This window comes from Gigantopelta aegis, chromosome 5, assembly GCF_016097555.1.
Source record: "Gigantopelta aegis isolate Gae_Host chromosome 5, Gae_host_genome, whole genome shotgun sequence".
Classification (NCBI taxonomy): Eukaryota; Metazoa; Mollusca; class Gastropoda; order Neomphalida; family Peltospiridae; genus Gigantopelta; species Gigantopelta aegis.
In genome coordinates, this window is record NC_054703.1 from 3,054,615 (window position 1) to 3,074,061 (window position 19,447).

General features: G+C 36.1%; 1 protein-coding gene across 3 annotated transcripts in view; it reads left to right on the top strand.

Moving 5' to 3' along the window:
• Positions 1-19,447, top strand: part of LOC121373345 (putative protein tag-278) — a 115,535-nt gene that overhangs the window by 81,110 nt on the left and 14,978 nt on the right. For 2 of the 3 annotated variants that reach the window (XM_041499923.1, XM_041499924.1), the window contains 10 exons: positions 3,106-3,627; positions 8,119-8,332; positions 10,572-10,635; positions 12,301-12,404; positions 13,529-13,636; positions 13,911-13,960; positions 14,277-14,482; positions 16,609-16,656; positions 17,129-17,237; positions 18,455-18,577. In XM_041499923.1, coding sequence (XP_041355857.1) covers positions 3,106-3,627; positions 8,119-8,332; positions 10,572-10,635; positions 12,301-12,404; positions 13,529-13,636; positions 13,911-13,960; positions 14,277-14,482; positions 16,609-16,656; positions 17,129-17,237; positions 18,455-18,577 — 1,548 coding nt within the window. The remainder of the gene's footprint in view (positions 1-3,105; positions 3,628-8,118; positions 8,333-10,571; positions 10,636-12,300; positions 12,405-13,528; positions 13,637-13,910; positions 13,961-14,276; positions 14,483-16,608; positions 16,657-17,128; positions 17,238-18,454; positions 18,578-19,447) is intronic. The other variant, XM_041499925.1, reaches the window with a different exon arrangement.

Below are 19,447 nucleotides of genomic sequence, written 5' to 3' on the forward strand. Positions count from 1 at the left end.
AATTAATAAAACAATATTTGTTTTATATAATTGTTAAAACAATATTTATTTTAAATAATAAAACTTATCTTATATAATAATTCAAACCTATTTGTTTTATATAATAATTAAAACAAAACATTTATTTTAGATACAAATAAAATGTAATATTTATTATATATAATAAATAAAACAATATGTATTTTGTATAATAATTAAAACAATAAAATTCATATAATATTTATTTTATATAAGAATTAAAACATAATATTTATTTTATATAATAATAAAAATATGAGATATATTTTATGTAATAGTTAAAGCATTTGTGGCATATTTTAATGGTGTTAACAAAAACCTGATTGTCTTCTGAAATGAAGAATTTGATTAAAACAGCTTTACACAGACAACACTGTATCAGGTTACAGTATTTCCCACAATGCACCAGTACTGGATACCCTCGCTGTGTGTGGAAAAGGACCAAGATATTTATTGAAAACAGCCGATGGATCTTTGATAGCCATAGATAAAACGCTGGCCAACATGTTGCTGAAAAACCAGTCACCTCGCCCAACAGACACATGTGTGGCTGAGACGACTAGCAGTGACTTAGGGAAGGTCAAAGGTCAACCAGAAACCGCAGATGATGGGATGAAAATGCAAAAGTTGATTGTGTCTGAATTGGATAAGAAAGTGCAGATGCGTGAACGAGACATCGTAAAGGACATCTCTGTCCAGATCGTTTTGTCTCGGGGAAACATTATCGCTATGGTTACCACTGGACATGAAGTCGGACATTTTCTTCCTTCCGAATCGGAGAGTCTGTTTGGAAAGTCTGTCAAACATGACCAGAGTGACTTGATTATGTCTCATAACAGAATACCTCTCGGTAAGTTGGTCAGATTTGGCTCGCACGAAATCGAGGTGAGATGCATGACGCCGGACATTTTTGGATCTCTTTCCAAAGTCCCAGAGAAGAGTCGGCGTCCATTCAGTGAAGGAAGAAAGGCAGACGCGAAGTCGTCGGTTGTTTTCTACAGAGACTACGTTCCTGACGTGCCCAGCATCTCCCCCTGGTCCAGTATGTCGTCTGCTCCAGCTCAACACAACCTCATGCAGAGATTCAAGAACCTCCTCGTCGCAGAGGAGGCAGACGGGCTGTTACCGCGGCAACAGCAGATACTGAAATCCATCAGAGATGCTGTGAAGACGAAACTCGTTTCTGGAAGGTCTCTGACAAAAGATGAACTGCACGAGACTTTCTCCATGTTGTCCCTAGCAACAAAGATCATTTATGGAGCCCTCAAGCTGGGTTTCCGACCAGACAGCGTTTTCCACTCGTTTGGAAATTTGAGTCCCTCGTCCTTGATGGAAATATCGTCGGAAGATTTGCTTGTTGTGCAGCAACCATTTTTCAAGGTTTCCCAGCTTCATGCTGAATGGGACTTGCAGGTTTGTGGTATGGAGCACCTAACTGGTGGAAAACACTCAACAACAAACATATTTATGAATTGGTGTGGAGCACTTAATTATTGAAAAGCACTAAACAACAAATATGTTTATGGACCTTTGTGAAGCACCTAACTGGTGGAAAACACTCAACAACAAATATGTTTCTGGATTAGTGTGGATTGAGCACTAACTTTTGGAAAACACTAAACAACAGTTATGTTTATGGACCTTTGTGGAGCACTTAATTGGTGGAAAACACTCAACAACAAAAATATTTCTTGATTTGTTTGGAGCACTTAACTGGTGGAAAACACTCAACAGAATGTTTTTACTTTGGTGTGCATGCATGGAGCACTTAACTGTTGGAAAGCACATACATGTAACCGAAATGTTTTTGCTTTATACCAACATATTAAATTTTTATGAAAATCATTTTCTGCACTGTTGGTTTCGTTGATTTGACTGCACAGATGATGAAACAATTAAGTAATACCCACAGTAATTGTATTGTGTTAGACAGCTTGTTCAATTTTTATGAAAATAAATTTCTGCATTGATTTTGTTGATTTGACTGCACAGAATTTGAAACACATAATTAAATAATATCTACAGTAATAATATGATTGTTTTTAGTTTCAATGGAAATAATTTTCTAAGTTATTGGTTTTATTGATTGGACTGCACAGAAGTTGAAACAAATAAATAATATCCACAGTAATCATATGATTGATTTTAGGTATCTTCTTCAAGTAGTGTCATGTGTAATAATTGGTTGTTTTTGGCAGTTGTTTATTTCATTACAATGAAACCATTTCTTTCCAGTTGTTATTTAACTTGCAAACAAATTAAAGGGACATTCCTGAGTTTGCTGCAATTTTTAACGATTGTAATTACATATCAAATATATTTTTCTGCATAAAATATTAGTGGCTGTATATTAAACATGTTTCTGATCATTCTAATGTATGTACTAGGTTAAATTTAATTTTATTTCCTAATTATTATTTTTTCGTACGTACGAAATTATTTGAAGACAAAATTCAGTTTGGGCTTCTTACAAATATTAAGATGACCAGAAACACATTGAATATATACAGACACTGATATTCTAAACAAAAATATATATTTAATACGTAAGTTTAATCGTAGAAATATTGTATTAGTCGGAAACATCTTACAATGCAGCAAACTCAGGAATGTCTCTTTAATTCAGGGGTTGAAGTCTTATTTGATATTTCAGATTCTTCAGTCTACATAATAGATATGTAATATGTATATGTAATATATATATGTATATGTATATGTATATGTGTTTTATCTTATTGTTTACAAAATTATTTTTTATTTTGAGCAATACATGGTAGGCCTATCCTATTTGAATTTATATACACATATGAAAGAAATTGTTTTTTTAAAATTTTATATTTAAGACTTTAGATTTAGTAGAAGCATTAAAAAATAAAGAATTTCATGATAAATTAGCATTCATAACTTTTAGACTTGTTTAGTTGAGATAAAGACTTAAGCAAAGTGACATTTAAGTTGCAAGTCATGATTGCATGTGAAAAAACCCCAACAACATTATATGTACATTTGTATATAATCCGTAAAATATTAATTAGGTAACTGTGCTGTAGTTTTATAATATTTGTTTATAATTCTGAAATCCTGTAGCCAAGTGCATCTGCCAAATCAGATGAACACCAAGCTTCTTTTGTCGACTTGAAAGAATTTCCACCACTAGAGGTCACTGCTTCAAGTGAAAATGATCTGACTGTTACCTCGGGTGGAATGGAACAACACAGCAGATCGTCATCAGTGAGAATGTCAAGCAGAGAATCAAACTGTAGAGACTCTGTCCTTGACACCAGGTCAGATCCAAGGTCAAGGACGGACCCAGGGTCAAGGTCAGACCAAAGGTCAATGTCAGGTTCAAGACCCAGGTCAGCTAAATCTGAATCAGCTAAATCGGAGGTCAATAAGCCTGGGTCTTCTGTCTCAGCAGAAGCAGACGTGAACATTTCTGATGCTGAAAAATCGGTAGCTGATGCCGAAAAATCGGTAGCTGAAGATGGAAGTATTTCCGGGCGAATCTCATCATGCAAATCAGTACCATCGCATCAAGACCAAGAGTCTGTGAGAAAAGCGAGCATAGCCAGTTCTCTTTCCCTTAAGAGGAACTCTTTAGATGTGAAGGTATCACGTACTTCCTGTTGTTGGAGTTGTGTTCTCTTTGTGTTTCCCTCCTTGTTTTGCAGTGATCCTGATCCTATTTTGTTTTAATTATACCGGGTTTTTTTCAACCTTGAGTGAATAATGACTTGTAACCATCTGAGTGGACATTGATTAATGAGTGGATTTGATTTCTAACCATTTGAATTGCACCTAATTAGTATTAATCAATAGTTTATTACAGTGAAACCCCTCTAAACAGGACACCCTTGGGACCAAGTAAAATGTCCGTTTTTAAGAGGTATCCGGATTAGAGAGGTTAATTTCTGTACTGATTTTTTTTAAAAAGGACCATGAAAAATGTCTGGTTTACAGAGGGGTCCGGTCTTGAGAGGTTTCACTGGATTATTGTTTATTTTTCAGCCTAATTTGTGTGCACACCCCAACCAGTGTAGTCTATATATATAGCTTAGTGACACTTAGTGAGGTTTTCCATAATTAATTTGTGCTTAACCTGAGTGAAGTTAAAAACCTTTTCCTTTTTTTCTTCTTTGTTACAGTTTTGATCACATTGATCAAACAACAAAGTAGGAATTGATGTATGTAAAAGTTGCATGTGATTTTTAATTATTATTTTTTTAATTATTTAATTACAAATTTACACATTAAAATTTACACATTAACATTTTTTGCTCCACAGTTTTTTTAATTTAATTTATTGTTTCATTGTTAAAATGTTTTAGTTCTTATTTTTATTATGGCACTTACACTTGCTATTCCCAAATATTCCTTGGACATGTTTATATATGATATTTTACCAATGTCAGCTGCAAAATATATTACTATATGTTTATATATGATATTTTACCAATGTCAGCTGCAAAATATATTACTATATGTATATGAATCTTCACAATGTAGTTTTTATAAATTTTTATCATGAAAATGAGTGACATATTTTATCAAAATTCCATATTTTGGGAGGTAATTGGGTGGGTTCATGCTGACATTTCTTCAGCTCCTCATTTTTTTAGTCTTCTGTATAATTGTGTAAAAAAAAAAGAGGTTTTCATCCAGAATGTTTCAGCTAGTATGTACCCATATTTGATGGGATTGGGAAAATGTACTGTGATTTAATTATAATTAGCATGATTTTTTCTAGGCCATTGAATAATGCAATTCACCACTGTTAAATTAATTGATCAGAACAGACATAATTACAAAAACATTTACACATTAAATTGGGAATGTTCTGTGCCACTTGCTTTTAGAAATGGGCCTTTGATCAGTATTGCCTACTTAAATCCCTGAGTATTTATTTTGTTTTTAAGTTTGCAAGTTCTTTGTGTCAGTTTAAATATGCTAAATATACTGATGGGAAGAGAAAAAACAGGAACATATGGATATAGATGTCTAGATCAAATTAAATATGCTAAATATACTGATGGAAAGAGAAAAAACAGGAACATATGGATATAGATGTCTAGATCAAATTAAATATGCTAAATATACTGATGGAAAGAGAAAAAACAGGAACATATGGATATAGATGTCTAGATCAAATTAAATATGATAAATATACTGATGGAAAGAGAAAAAACAGGAACATATGGATATAGATGTCTAGATCAAATTAAATATGCTAAATATACTGGTGGAAAGAGAAAAAACACAGGAACATATGGATATAGATGTCTAGATCAAATTAAATATGATAAATATACTGATGGAAAGAGAAAAAACAGGAACATATGGATATAGATGTCTAGATCAAATTAAATATGATAAATATACTGATGGAAAGAGAAAAAACAGGAACATATGGATATAGATGTCTAGATCAAATTAAATATGCTAAATATACTGATGGAAAGAGAAAAAACACAGGAACATATGGATATAGATGTCTAGATCAAATTAAATATGCTAAATATACTGATGGAAAGAGAAAAAACAGGAACATATGGATATAGATGTCTAGATCAAATTAAATATGCTAAATATACTGATGGAAAGAGAAAAAACAGGAACATATGGATATAGATGTCTAGATCAAATTAAAGGGGGGGGGGCAGGATGTAGCCCAGTGGTAAAGCGCTCGCTTGATGCGTGGTCAGTTTGTGATTGATATTTCTCTTTCCAGCCAGTGCACCACGACTGGTATATCAAAGGCTGTGGTATGTGCTGTCCTGCATGTGGGATGGTGAATATAAAAGATCCCTTACTACTAATGGCAAAATGTAGTGGGTTTCCGCTCTAAGATTAGATGTCAAAATTACCAAATGTTTGACATCCAATAGCCAATGATTAAAAAAAATCAATGTGCTCTAGTGGTGCCGTTAAACAAAACAAAACTTTTTAAAAACTTTAAATCAAATTTGATTTACTGTACTGCTAGCTAGTAATGTCTGTATCATACCAAGTTGTAATATGGGGCTGAATGTCAGTAATGTCAAACTGAATGTCAGTAATGTCAAACTGATTGTCAATAACATGGTCAGCTTCCGTCAATATGGATTGAGGGGCGCGACGTAGCCCCAGCCAGTGCACCACGACTGGTATATCAAATGCCGTGGTATGTACTACCCTGTCTGTGGGATGGTGCATATAAAAGATCCCTTGTTGCTAATCACATTTTATTTACAGTTACATGCATGGGCTACTCTTCCCGATTAGCAGCAAGGGATTTTTTATTTGCGCTTCCCACAGGCAGGATAGCACAAACCATGGCCTTTGTTGAACCAGTTATGGATCACTGGTCGGTGCAAGTGGTTTACACCTACCCATTGAGCCTTGCGGAGCACTCACTCAGGGTTTGGAGTCTGTATCTGGATTAAAAATCCCATGCCTCGACTGGGATCCGAACCCAGTACCTACCAGCCTGTAGACCGATGGCCTACCACGACGCCACCGAGGCCGGTTTATGGTGCACAAAGTCAAAACTATGGTGTGACAATGTCCTCTCATCAATCTTAATTAAATTGTTATGTATGCATTTGTGCTCATTTGCCTTGCTACTAGTGAACAAATGTAGCAGGTTTCCTCTCAAGGATGATGTCAAAATTACAAAATGTTTGACATCCAATAGTAGATGATTTAATAAATCAATGTGCTCTAGTGGTGTTGTTAAACAAAACAAATTTTAACTTTTTTGTGTTCATTTCTTAATTTTAACTGACACAGCTTGATATTATTTTTTATCACATTTGTAAAATCACAGTTCTTATAATAATCACAGTTACAATTTGAAATATTAACCAATGAATTGTTTATAATTTGAAGTATTAACCAATGAAACTGTTCATAATTTGAAATATTAACCAATGAAACTGTTTACAATTTGGAGTATTAACCAATGAAACTGTTTATAATTTGAAGTATCGACCAATGAAACTCTTTATAATTTGAAGTATTAACCAATGAAACTGTTTACAATTTGAAGTTTGAACCAATGAAACTGTTTATAATTTTAACTTATCATTACCATATTCTTTGTCATTTCATGTTTTATATTATTATATTAGAGTCAAAATATTTGTTTTGTTACGTCATTCACAGAAAGATGGTGTGATGACAGAGTTGAACTGCATTAGATATTTTATAATATAGTCTTAATTCAACAGTCGAAGTACTTGTTTTGTTATTACTATTGCAGAAAGTTGGTGTTAATTATGAAAAAGTAGAAACTGTGTCAGATATTTTTATAACACAGTATTTAATATTCAAAATATTTGTTGTGTTATCATGTTCATAGAAAGGTGGTTTGATCACAAAGTTAGAACTACATTAGATCTATAGCAGTCTTCAACAGTTGAAATATTTGGCTTTTAATCTCTATCGTAGAAATGTGTTGTGAAGAGTTGGAACTGTGTCATATATCTTTTATATCACATGTATTCCTTAATATGTTGTTTATCATCACAGAATAGTGAACTTGGAAATGTCACATATTTTTATAACAGTCTTTAAGAGTCAAAATATTTGTGTGTGGTTTTTTTTTACATCCTTCACTGAAAAGTGATGACAAAGTAGCAACTGCGTCAGATATTTTGATAGCAATCTATTAGTCAAAATATGTATATATGTATATTTTTATCACCTTCATAGAAAGTTTATTTCATTACAGACTTTACATCTGTCAAACACTCAATTTACAAGTATAATAACTGTTTTGTAATTATAATTGGTATGCAGCAATTCATAATTAATAAAAAAAATTATCACCTTCTCAAAAGAAGAATGTGATTGGTCAGACCAAAAATTTAATCAGATGATCATGTTTTTATAACTGTCTTTAATAGTCAAATTATTCTGGGGGTTTAAATCTCTTTCACAGAAAGGTATGATGACAAAGAATGAACTGCATCAGATATTGTTATAAGAATCTATAAGGTTAAAAACTTTTTTTTTTTCTTTTTTTTATCACATTCCCACAAAGATAAAGTGATGACAAAGTAGAAACTGCATAATTTATTTTTATAACAGTCTATAATGATTTTTTTATCATATTCCCAGAAAGTAGATATGACAGAGTTGGAAATGCGCCAGATGTCGGCTAAGAGCAGGGCCTCCTTAAGGAGTCAGTACAAGAACAAGCTGGAGGAGACGAAATCAGCCGTGGAGGAGAGGAGACTCAAGTCTCCAGCAATTTCGGTTCCATCGCAGTGTTCTTTGACGGACGAACTTATCCTAGATGAAGAAGATGAACTTTTGATAGATGCTGGGAAAGGTAGGTGTATCTTGGTGAAGATGAACTTCTGATAGACACTGGTAAAGGTAGGTAGGTATATCTTGGTGAAGATGAACTTCTGATAGACACTGGTAAAGGTAGATGTATCTTGGTGAAGATGAACTTCTGACAGACACTGGTAAAGGTAGGTGTATCTTGGTGAAGATGAACTTCTGACAGACACTGGTAAAGGTAGGTGTATCGTGGCGAAGATGAACTTCTGAGAGACACTGGTAAAGGTAGGTGTATCGTGGTGAAGATGGACTTCTGATAGACACTGGTAAAGGTAGGTGTATCTTGAGGAAGATGGACTTCTGATAGACACTGGTAAAGGTAGGTGTATCTTGAGGGAGATTGACTTCTGATAGACACTGGTAAAGGTAGGTGTATCTTGAGGGAGATGAACTTCTGATAGACACTGGTAAAGGTAGGTGTATCTTGAGGAAGATGAACTTCTGATAGACACTGGTAAAGGTAGGTGTATCGTGGTGAAGATGGACTTCTGATAGACACTGGTAAAGGTAGGTGTATCTTGAGGAAGATGGACTTCTGATAGACACTGATAAAGGTAGGTGTATCTTGGTGAAGATGAACTTCTGATAGACACTGGTAAAGGTAGGTAGGTGTATCTTGGTGAAGATGAACTTCTGATAGACACTGGTAAAGGTAGGTGTATCTTGGTGAAGATGAACTTCTGACAGACACTGGTAAAGGTAGGTGTATCTTGGTGAAGATGAACTTCTGAGAGACACTGGTAAAGGTAGGTGTATCTTGGTGAAGATGGACTTCTGATAGACACTGGTAAAGGTAGGTGTATCTTGAGGAAGATGGACTTCTGATAGACACTGGTAAAGGTAGGTGTATCTTGAGAAAGATGGACTTCTGATAAACACTGGTAAAGGTAGGTGTATCTTGGTGAAGATGAACTTCTGATAGACACTGGTAAAGGTAGGTGTATCTTGAGGAAGATGAACTTCTGATAGACACTGGTAAAGGTAGGTGTATCTTGAGGAAGATGAACTTCTGATAGACACTGGTAAAGGTAGGTGTATTGTGGTGAAGATGAACTTCTGATAGACACTGGTAAAGGTAGGTGTATTGTGGTGAAGATGAACTTCTGATAGACACTGGTAAAGGTAGGTGTATTGTGGTGAAGATGAACTTCTGATAGACACTGGTAAAGGTAGGTGTATCTTGAGGAAGATGAACTTCTGATAAACACTGGTAAAGGTAGGTGTATCTTGAGGAAGATGAACTTCTGATAGACACTGGTAAAGGTAGGTGTATTGTGGTGAAGATGAACTTCTGATAGACACTGGTAAACGTAGGTGTATCTTGGTGAAGATGAACTTCTGGTAAAGGTAGGTGTATCGTGGTGAAGATGAACTTCTGATAGACACTGGCAAAGGTAGGTGTATCTTGGTGAAGATAACTTTTAATACATGCTCTATCTTGGAGTAAAGACTGAAGTCTCAAGGAATCTTCGATCAGTGGCAGTGTTCCCTAAATAAAGAGTTAATCCTAGCCAAAGAAGTGGAATTGTTGGTATATGCTGGTAAAGATCCTGGACAAGCCCCTAGTGAAGATAGACTTTTGATAGATGCTAGTAAAAGTTAATTATCTTGGAGGTGAGACAAGTATCAATATCATTTCAGTGTTCTCTGGATGAGGAGCTCATCCTAGTTGAAAAAGATAAACATTAATAGTTGCTGGTAAAAGTGAGTTTATCTTGAAGAACCTAGAGACTGAAGTCTCCAGCAATCTCAATGGTCACTGGATGACAAACTCATCCTAGACAAGAAAGATGAACTATGGTGAACTCTGATAAAGGTTAATGTATCCTGAACAAGCTGCTAGTAAAAGTAAATGTATCCTTGAAGATGAACTTTTGATAGATGCTGATACGGGTAAGTGTAGTGTTCCCTGGATAAAGAGCTTATCCTAATTGAAGTAGGATAGCATGTACATCCTAAACAAGCCACTGGTAAAGTTAAGTGTATCCTTGAAGATGAACTTTTGATATATGCTGGAAAACTGGAAATTCTTCATCAGAATTTGGTCACATGGTTTGACTATTAGTAATACTGTTCTTGCCCAGAATTTTATTGGTACCCATTTTATTTCTTATGTGTACTTATATCCAATTGAGGCTACAAGTAAATTACTTTTACTGAATCTGTTGTTGTGTTAAATTTGTCCTGGTTGGGTTTGTTGATGTTTGTCTCTCTGTATTCTTCAGGGGTCGTATTTAAGTTGTTCTGTGATGCTGGAACGTCCCCACCTGGAACAAGACACAAAGTCTGGTAAGTCGGTTACAGTTATTATTACCCATGATGGTTAAACATATCCTGGTTAATATCAAAGTGATATGTCCCACTAGGACGACAAGTGGGAGGTAATACTTTGATGTTATATGATGACGCCATCGATTGGCGCACTACAATCTTATCAAAACGTCAACCAAACGAGTTGAGTGATATAAATTAAGATCGATTATGGGTAATAAATAGGATATTAAACTTGTTACCATTTCATATCAGTTTATGTCCCTTGTTTAATGGAAATTTGTAGCGGGTTTCCTCTCTATGACTGTGTCAAAATTACCATATGTTTGACATCTAATAGCCAATAATTAATAAATCAATGTGCTCTAGTGGTGTCGTTTTGTTAAATAATTTTCATTGACACTCACTAAAGCTCGTGACAACTGAAAATTATTTTGCTCGGGACATGAACATGATACGAAATGGTAGCGAGTTTAGTATCCTATAATGATGCAGCAGTAAAACAAAGAAATGTTCTATTTAACGACGCACTCAACACATTTTATTTATGGTTATATGGTGTCAGACATATGGTTAAGGACCACACAGATATTGAGAGAGGAAACCCGCTGTCGCCACTTCATGGGCTACTCTTTTTGATTAGCAGCAAGGGATCTTTTATATGCACCATCTCACAGACAGGGTAGTACATACCACATCCTTTGGTATACCAGTCGTGGTGCACTGGCTGGAACGAGAAATAGCCCAGTGATGCACCAGTATGTCATGAAACAATGAGTATTGACACCTTGACTGGACTGCAGATATCATTAGCAATTGGCAACTCAGGCCAAAATATCTTCAGCCAATTTCAAGTGTTAATTAGTCAAACAGCCAAATATGGTGATAAATCTACAAAAGACACACAGTTTTCTTAATTAGCTTTTTGGCAAATGGATAAGGAGGGAAGAAATACTTTTTTTATTACAATGATCAAATATTTGACGCACTCAGCATATTTTTTTTTACATTTGTATGGTATGGATAATTAATATATATACAGAACTTCACATACATTGTGTTCGCATCCTATTTATTGCACAAGTTTATTTTGCACAAGAATATATACCACGAGACCGTGTAGCAGTGGTATGTTCTTTTCGCAAAATAAACGAGTGTAATAAATAGGAAGCGAAAACCACGTATGTGAAGTTCTGTATTTATTACATATCTTTTTATGTTTTACAAAAACGGTTTTTAATTTAACGTCATAACAACAAATCTATGATCAAACTCCTTTCATGGATTTACTTAACGTTAAGAATCTTACTCTGCGGCAGCCTTGTGTAATGTTTCAAATACGATTTGACGTCATTTGTAAAACATATATGACGTCAGTAAATAAAAGGCGCTAACTGTAGTAAAAAGAAAAAGGGAATTCCCCATTTAAAATTTCTGGTCCATATCACACAGTTTGAAAATGTTTTTATCACTATAGTAAGACTGAATAGATATGTAATAAAAAGATATATTCACTAAAAATATCCCTTGCTGTTAATTACAGAATGTAGTAGGTTTCTCTAAATTATATCACAATTATAAGATATTTGACATACAGTAGCCGATGATTAGTAAATCAATGCGTGTCGTCGTTAACAAAAGAAACTTTAACTTTTTAATTGTTTTTCTTATTACAATTTACAGTCCAACTCCACTAGTGGATTTCCCACTTGTCACTGACTTTGTGAAGAGCTATGATGAAGTCGTCAAGTTCAAGGACACACTGAGCAAGATTCTGCTGGACAAAGGTGAGTATGAGTATGAGTATGAGTATGAGTATGAGTATGAGTATGAGTATGAGTATATGTATGAGTATAAGTATGAGTATAAGTATATGTATAAGTATATGTATAAGCAGCGTGGGCGTGCGCTCTGTGAAGTGTTGCTTCGGCAGTGATCCACATTATTGCTGTTTGTTTATACTGATTTTCATGCTTATATCCAATTAAGGTTCAAGCACACTGTTCTGGACACAGAACCTACCAGCCTTTAGTCAGATGGCTTAACCAGTATGCCACCGAGGCCGGTGAATCCATATTAGTCTAGGACGGGATGTAGCCCAGTGGTAGAGTGTTCGCTTGATGCGTGGTAGGTCTAGGATCAATCCCTGTCAGTGGACCCATTGGGCTATTTCTCGTTCCAGTCAGTGCTCCACAACTGGTGTAACAAAGGCCGTGGTATGTACTATCCTGTCTGCGGGATGGTGCATATAAAAGATCCCTTTCTGCTAATCGAAAAGAGAGTAGATCCTGAAGTGGCAACAGCGGGTTTCCTCTCTCAATATATGAACCAAGTGGACCCTTTTTTCTATTTTGTTTTTGCACTACCAGAAACTCCATATGTATAAACCTGTATGTTTTAGTTCTGAAAGTGGACCATTTGCTTCAGCCCCCCACCCCCCTCCAGCCTATGCCCCTGTCCTTAACCATATGTCTGACGCCATATAACCATAAATAAAATGTGTTGAGTGCGTCGTTAAATAAAACATTTCCTTCCTTCCATATTAGCCTAGCCTCTACCCTTTAAACAATCCAGCTTGGGTTACCCTACCAGGAGTTGAAGCTCCCTCTGTTATAGCTCTCTGGATCACTGAGATATACAGGCTAGCTCACCACGTCAAGGAATGAACCATGTCAGTGGCAGATCCAGAAAATCCATTTGGGGGGGGGGACCAATGACATGAGGTGGAATGCCAAGGGAATTTTGGGGGAGGTTTGGAAGGGGGATCGTAAAAAATGAAAATTAATATATTATAAAATTATAGCTATCGCAAAATTTAGGGGAGGGTGGGGCGGGTCCCTGGGGCCTCCCCCTAGATCTGCCTCTGCATGTGATGGCTCAAAAGGTTTACTGGTATCGTTTGTTATTTCAGACATGATGACGGCCAGCCAGATTGTATCTGAGATAGAGACCCTGCAGTTTGATCGCAGCATAAAGATCTTGCCTCAGGTTGACAGAATGACCTACAACTTAACTTACAGTAAGCCCAGTTGTTATGTTTTTTTTTTGTTTTTTTTTTTGTTGCATGTACTAACTAGGCTCAAAATTAAAGAATTTTATAGTGTCATGTTTAAAAATCAAGAATTCTCGATACATTTAAAATACTGTCAAAATTAATATGAAAATCAAAAGCTGTATTTCAAGTTGATTATCAGAATGCATACCATGCACTATGAGTGGCATTTGCTGCCTGCCTGTCCCCCCCCCACTGTCAATTTCAAGTATTTAAAATTTGTCATCTGTTTTCTTTTCAGTCTTAGAAGAAATTACTACCCTGCTGAAGAACACATTAATTAATGATCGAGTAAGTACCACAGTGATTTGCAGAAATTATGACCTTGTGTCAGTTTGACCTTGTGTCAGTATGAAAGAGCAATTCCACAGTGACCGATGTTACATCTATGCCCAATTTCCGAGTTTCAAATACCTGTATTTTAGTCACTAGTGCATTCAGATATTTCTTACTGTTAAGTTCATATTGACCTACTGAAGAAAGGGACATAACTCTACCATTACTACAAACATCTTCACTACAGTTTTGTTCGGTGTGAATAATTAACAGTTAACTTCTTTTGGGGACTATACATCACCTACATACTGAAGAGGTTTGTGTTTTTCAGGAGCCAGAGGTATCCTCGCTCATGAATGTGTCACGTGACCAGACGAAAACCACACTGATTCGGGAAAAATCTACCGAATCTAACCGAGGTATTCTCGCCACCAGAGGGAGTTTACAGTCAGACGTATCCATGACGACAGACCACCAGAGTCGTATGTCGGAGAGCAAACAGTTGTTGATAGATCTGCAGGAAAAATACCAGCTGCTGTACGTTTGCTTCTTACACACACACACACGCACGCACGCACACATACATGCATGCATGCATGCACACACACACAAACACACAGAAACAAACACACACACACGCGTATACACACGCGCGTATACCAGACCTGTCAACCTTTAGTCAAGAGAAAGCAGGAGGTGTGTGTTGAAAAAGCAGGAGATTTTGTCAAAAAGCAGGAGATTTTTTAAATTCACACAATTTAACCCAAAATCGCAAGATTTAAAAAAAAACATTATTACAATAAGTTATATGAATACTTTATAATGTCACATATACTTCTTAACCTTAGATCTTGGCATTAAAAAAAAACAAAAACAAAAAAACTTTTTTTTTTTTTTTTTAAAGTTTAAATATTATTATGATTTAATACATATTTAAAAAAAAAAAAAAAAATTATCCAAAAATGTTAAGAAGATGAACAAGAAATAAAAAAATTAATTAGTACATTTACGGTATTACACTTACAGCCTTACAGGTTGCGTTACATTATCATTTGTGGTTAGTGTACCTAAGTACCAAAGACATTTATATAAATCTTATAAATTAATATTCAGTTTTTACTATAATGAGGAACGGTGGCGTGGTACTTATTTAAAATCATTATAATGATGCAATAAACACTGTATTTTCATTAATCATAAGTAAAACCTCATTACGGACATCGTGTGAAATATAACGGAATTATACCCATTTCCGTGAGTAACTTTATGTCAATGTCACACACAACATTTTTTAATTGTACAAAAATAATTTCTTTAAGTGTACCCTTATAACCAACATTTTACCGCACAAACATACAAAATTAACTGACACAAGTATGTTTATACAGCTAATTGGTCTTTTCGTTGTCTTGCTGTGACATGTGATTTTAACATGCATCGTGTGTATCGCTGTCAACTCGGGAGTCTGGCAGTTCAGATTTGTCATAGTTGCATTATGTAATCCAGTGGGCAGACATTTTACAATTCAGAGGTATTATTAGAACTAAATTGGATAGGTTTTTTTTTTTTATATGGCAACACTGAATGTCAAAGTTGAACAAGAATGCCTGTTGAATTAGCGGCAACACGCTTCGTAGCCATTACGATGACAACAAACATTATAATAACACGTCATTTTATAAACTCCATGTGCTTTTTTAACAATATAAATAGGCTATCCCACAATTCTCACTTCGGCAAAGGTTAAACAGTCGGGACAATTCGGCCTGTTACATTCTCGGAAACCGAAAGTAGTCGACATTTTCCGAATGAGAAAAAAAGGCAGAGTTACTTCCCTTTTGTTATTCTGACAAAAGAGGATCGATTTTTTTTTATGCTTACAAAAATGTCATTTAACAGGAGAAACTGTCTCCCGCACAGGGGAAAGGAGATTTGATCAAATACCGGGAGACTCCCGCGGAATCCGGGAGGGTTGACAGGTCTGGCGTATACACACACACACAAACAAAGAAAAACACACACATGCACACATACATGCATGCACACACACACAAACACACAGAAACAAACACACACACTCATATACACATGCACACAAACAAAGAAACACACACACACACACACGCACACACGCATGCACACACACATATGCAAACACTAGGGTCTAGCAAGACTGTAGTCCAATCTCAGGACTCGAGTACTCGTGCAAGGAAGAGCACTCTCATTTAGTTATATTTGTTACGTCATTTTGCCATATGCTTGCAGCCGGTTATGCTGTACGACTATGAGACATAGAGGAGAAACAAAAGTCAGATTTGTGTAATGCAGTATAATGGTATGATTTGGCATCCACGTTCAGCGCTGGAGTTAAGATGCAGAATGATATTTTACTTTATTCCTTAGTCTCATTATCATCTAATAAGTTTCGGGTACTCGGGTCCGGGCCGAGTTTAACCCTCGAGTACTGGAATCCAATATGTTGGACTCGTGGAGGCCCTATAGCAAACACACACAAATATACATATACAGGGAAACCTCTCAAAACCGGACCCTCTGTAAACCGGAATTCCATCAAGTCCAGATGTTTTTCACACGTGTAAGACATAAACAGGCTTTGTAAATTCAGCCCTATATATATTCCTATATATGTTTCTTTATTTCAGACATCAGCAGTTTGAAGAGGAAAGCAGAAAACATGAGGAACAACTCCGGTAAGTACTTATTAAATTGCCCAGTCAGTAGAGTGCTTGTCTGAGGTGATTGGGTCGTAGGATCAAACCACCTCGGTGGACCCATCCTCTGATTGAATATTTTGCCCTTCCCAACCAGTGCCATACGACTTGCAGGACAGCACATACCATGGCTTTTGACTGCAGGGAATGTTTTGTTTTCAAAATCTTGATTAATGATATTTCAATGTGCTCTAGTGTTGTCATTAAACAAAACAAACTAACTTAAACTTGAGAAGGCCTATTTTTCACAAATAAAATAACTAATCAATGGCGTAGGAAGTGTGGGGGGGAGGGGGTGGTAAGGGGACATGTGCCCCCCACTTTGTGGGAGCAGCAATCTTGTTTATATATTTATACATGTATTTATATATATATATATGTGTGCCCCCCCCCCCCCCCCCTTTTTTGGCACCTTCCTACGCCCGTGCTAATATTTTTTGTTTTGTTTCAGACACAATACAGTTGTGATGATGGAAATGCAGGACACAATAAATGAATTACAGCGAGAGTTATCTGCTCTTGGTAGTAAGCGACGCGTACGATCTGGAACTCCAAGTCAGGTATCTGTTCACTGTTTGTGGGAAAACTCTCTTTGCTGAACAGTTTGGTGTGGAATTCTTACAACTATTCATTAATGCTAAACAACTTGATCTGAAATAAAAAGATTTCTCTCATCTTATAGTTTATAGTACAGAGGTATAAACTTTCATGAAAGACGTTTGTTCATTCATCTGTTACAATTTATTTCCATGCTTCTTTCTAATTAGGCTCAAGCTGTCTAGGCTGTCTGTCCAGAACAAAGGGTTAGCGGTTAGTGGTTAGTGAGAGAGAAGTCAGTGTAGTGTCTTCACACCTACCCACTGAGTTGTTAAACTCGCTATGGGTGGGAACCGGTACTGGGGTGCGAACCCAGTATCTACCAGCCTAATGTGCGATAGCTTAACTACTATGCCACTGAGGCCAGTATGAAAGAGATTTTTTTATTCCATGAACTGTGCTTAACAAGGGGAGATAACTGTTATATCTGTGATCATCAGACGGGTTTCATGTTAATTAAAGGGACAGACCTTAGTTTTTAAACACTAAGGCACATTTTTCAATTAGACCCTAGTTTCAGCCCGTAAAAATGGACACTAAGTTTGGTTAATTTACAAACCTGTAACAAATTTGGATACAAAAGAGAGAAATAAGAATCTGTGATGTTAAAATACCCTTAAAATAGACTAAAATGCGACTCCATAACCGTTATTGTCAGACGCACTTGCGTTCTGAAAAAATATGAAAAATGCATTTTGTGGTATTAGAAACACCAGGATGACCAGAAACACTTCAGTTGTAGAGAAATGGATAATCTAAACAATAAAATATAAATAAAGTATGATTTCATTTATCAGAAACGGCTGTATAGTAAAACATATGCCTTAGTGTTTAAAAACTAGGGTATGTCTTTTTAAAACTTAAATATTAAATTGTAGGTATTAAATTTTATGTAACATATGAAACAAACGCAACTAATATAATAATGTAGTTTTGTTTATAATAAAATGGTCAAATTTGTCTCTGCATGTAAAAGAATAGTTAATTTACACATGGATGAAAGGAAAAGGTCCATCATGTGCAGAAAATGTACACCCTTGATGATGGCAAGACTCATCCCAGGTCAAAGTTTCCATCACATCTGGTGTTCTTTTTGATCCATCATGACTGCATAATTATTTGTGATGGATTCTTGGAATATTCATAACCTAACAAAAGTTTTATACTATATTTTCTGTAGCGTGTGAAGAAGCCTCCATCGCCCGAAACCTCGGTGATGTTCACACGTCTTGACTCGGACAGAAACGCGAAGATTATGAAGAGAGCCGTCATGGACAACCGACTTCCTCCACACACATACAAGGTCAGTGTATCAAATTGTCTGGTTTAGTTTAAGTGTTATAGATAATGAGGAGAGCCGTCATGGACAACTGACTTCCTCCACACACGTACAGGGTCAGTGTTTCAAATTGTTTGGTTTAGTTTAAATGTTATAGATAATGAAGAGAGCCATCATGGACAACTGACTTCCTCCACACACGTACAGGGTCAGTGTTTCAAATTGTCTGGTTTAGTTTAAGTGTTGTAGATAATGAAGAGAGCCGTCATGAACAACTGACTTCCTCCACACGCGTACAGGGTCAGTGTTTCAAATTGTTTGGTTTAGTTTAAGTGTTATAGATAATCAAGAGAGCCGTCATGGACAACTGACTTCCTCCACACGCGTACAGGGTCAGTGTTTCAAATTGTTTGGTTTAGTTTAAGTGTTATAGATAATCAAGAGAGCCGTCATGGACAACTGACTTCCTCCACACATATACAGGGTCAGTGTGTTCAATATTTAATGTTTCGTATGGTAAATAATATATTCTATGTTTCTCTCTTTATTTGTCCTCTTTGTCTGTCTCTCGTTTTCTTTTTATCTCTGTGTGTCTCTCTCTCTCTTCCACTCTCTCTCTTTCTCTCTCCCTCTCTCTCTCGTTCTCAATCTCACCTCTCCCTCTCTCTTGTTCTCACCTCTCTCTCTCTCTCTCTCTCTCTCTCTCTCTCTCTCTCTCTCTCTCTCTCTCTTTCACCTCGCTCTACCTATCTGTCTGTCTCTCTCTCTCATTTTCACCTCTACCTATCTCTCTCTCTCTCTCTCTCTCTCTCTCTCTCTCTCTCTCTCTCTCTCTCTCTCTCTCTCTCTCTCTCTCTCTCTCTCTCTCTCACACACACACACATGTGAAGGTAT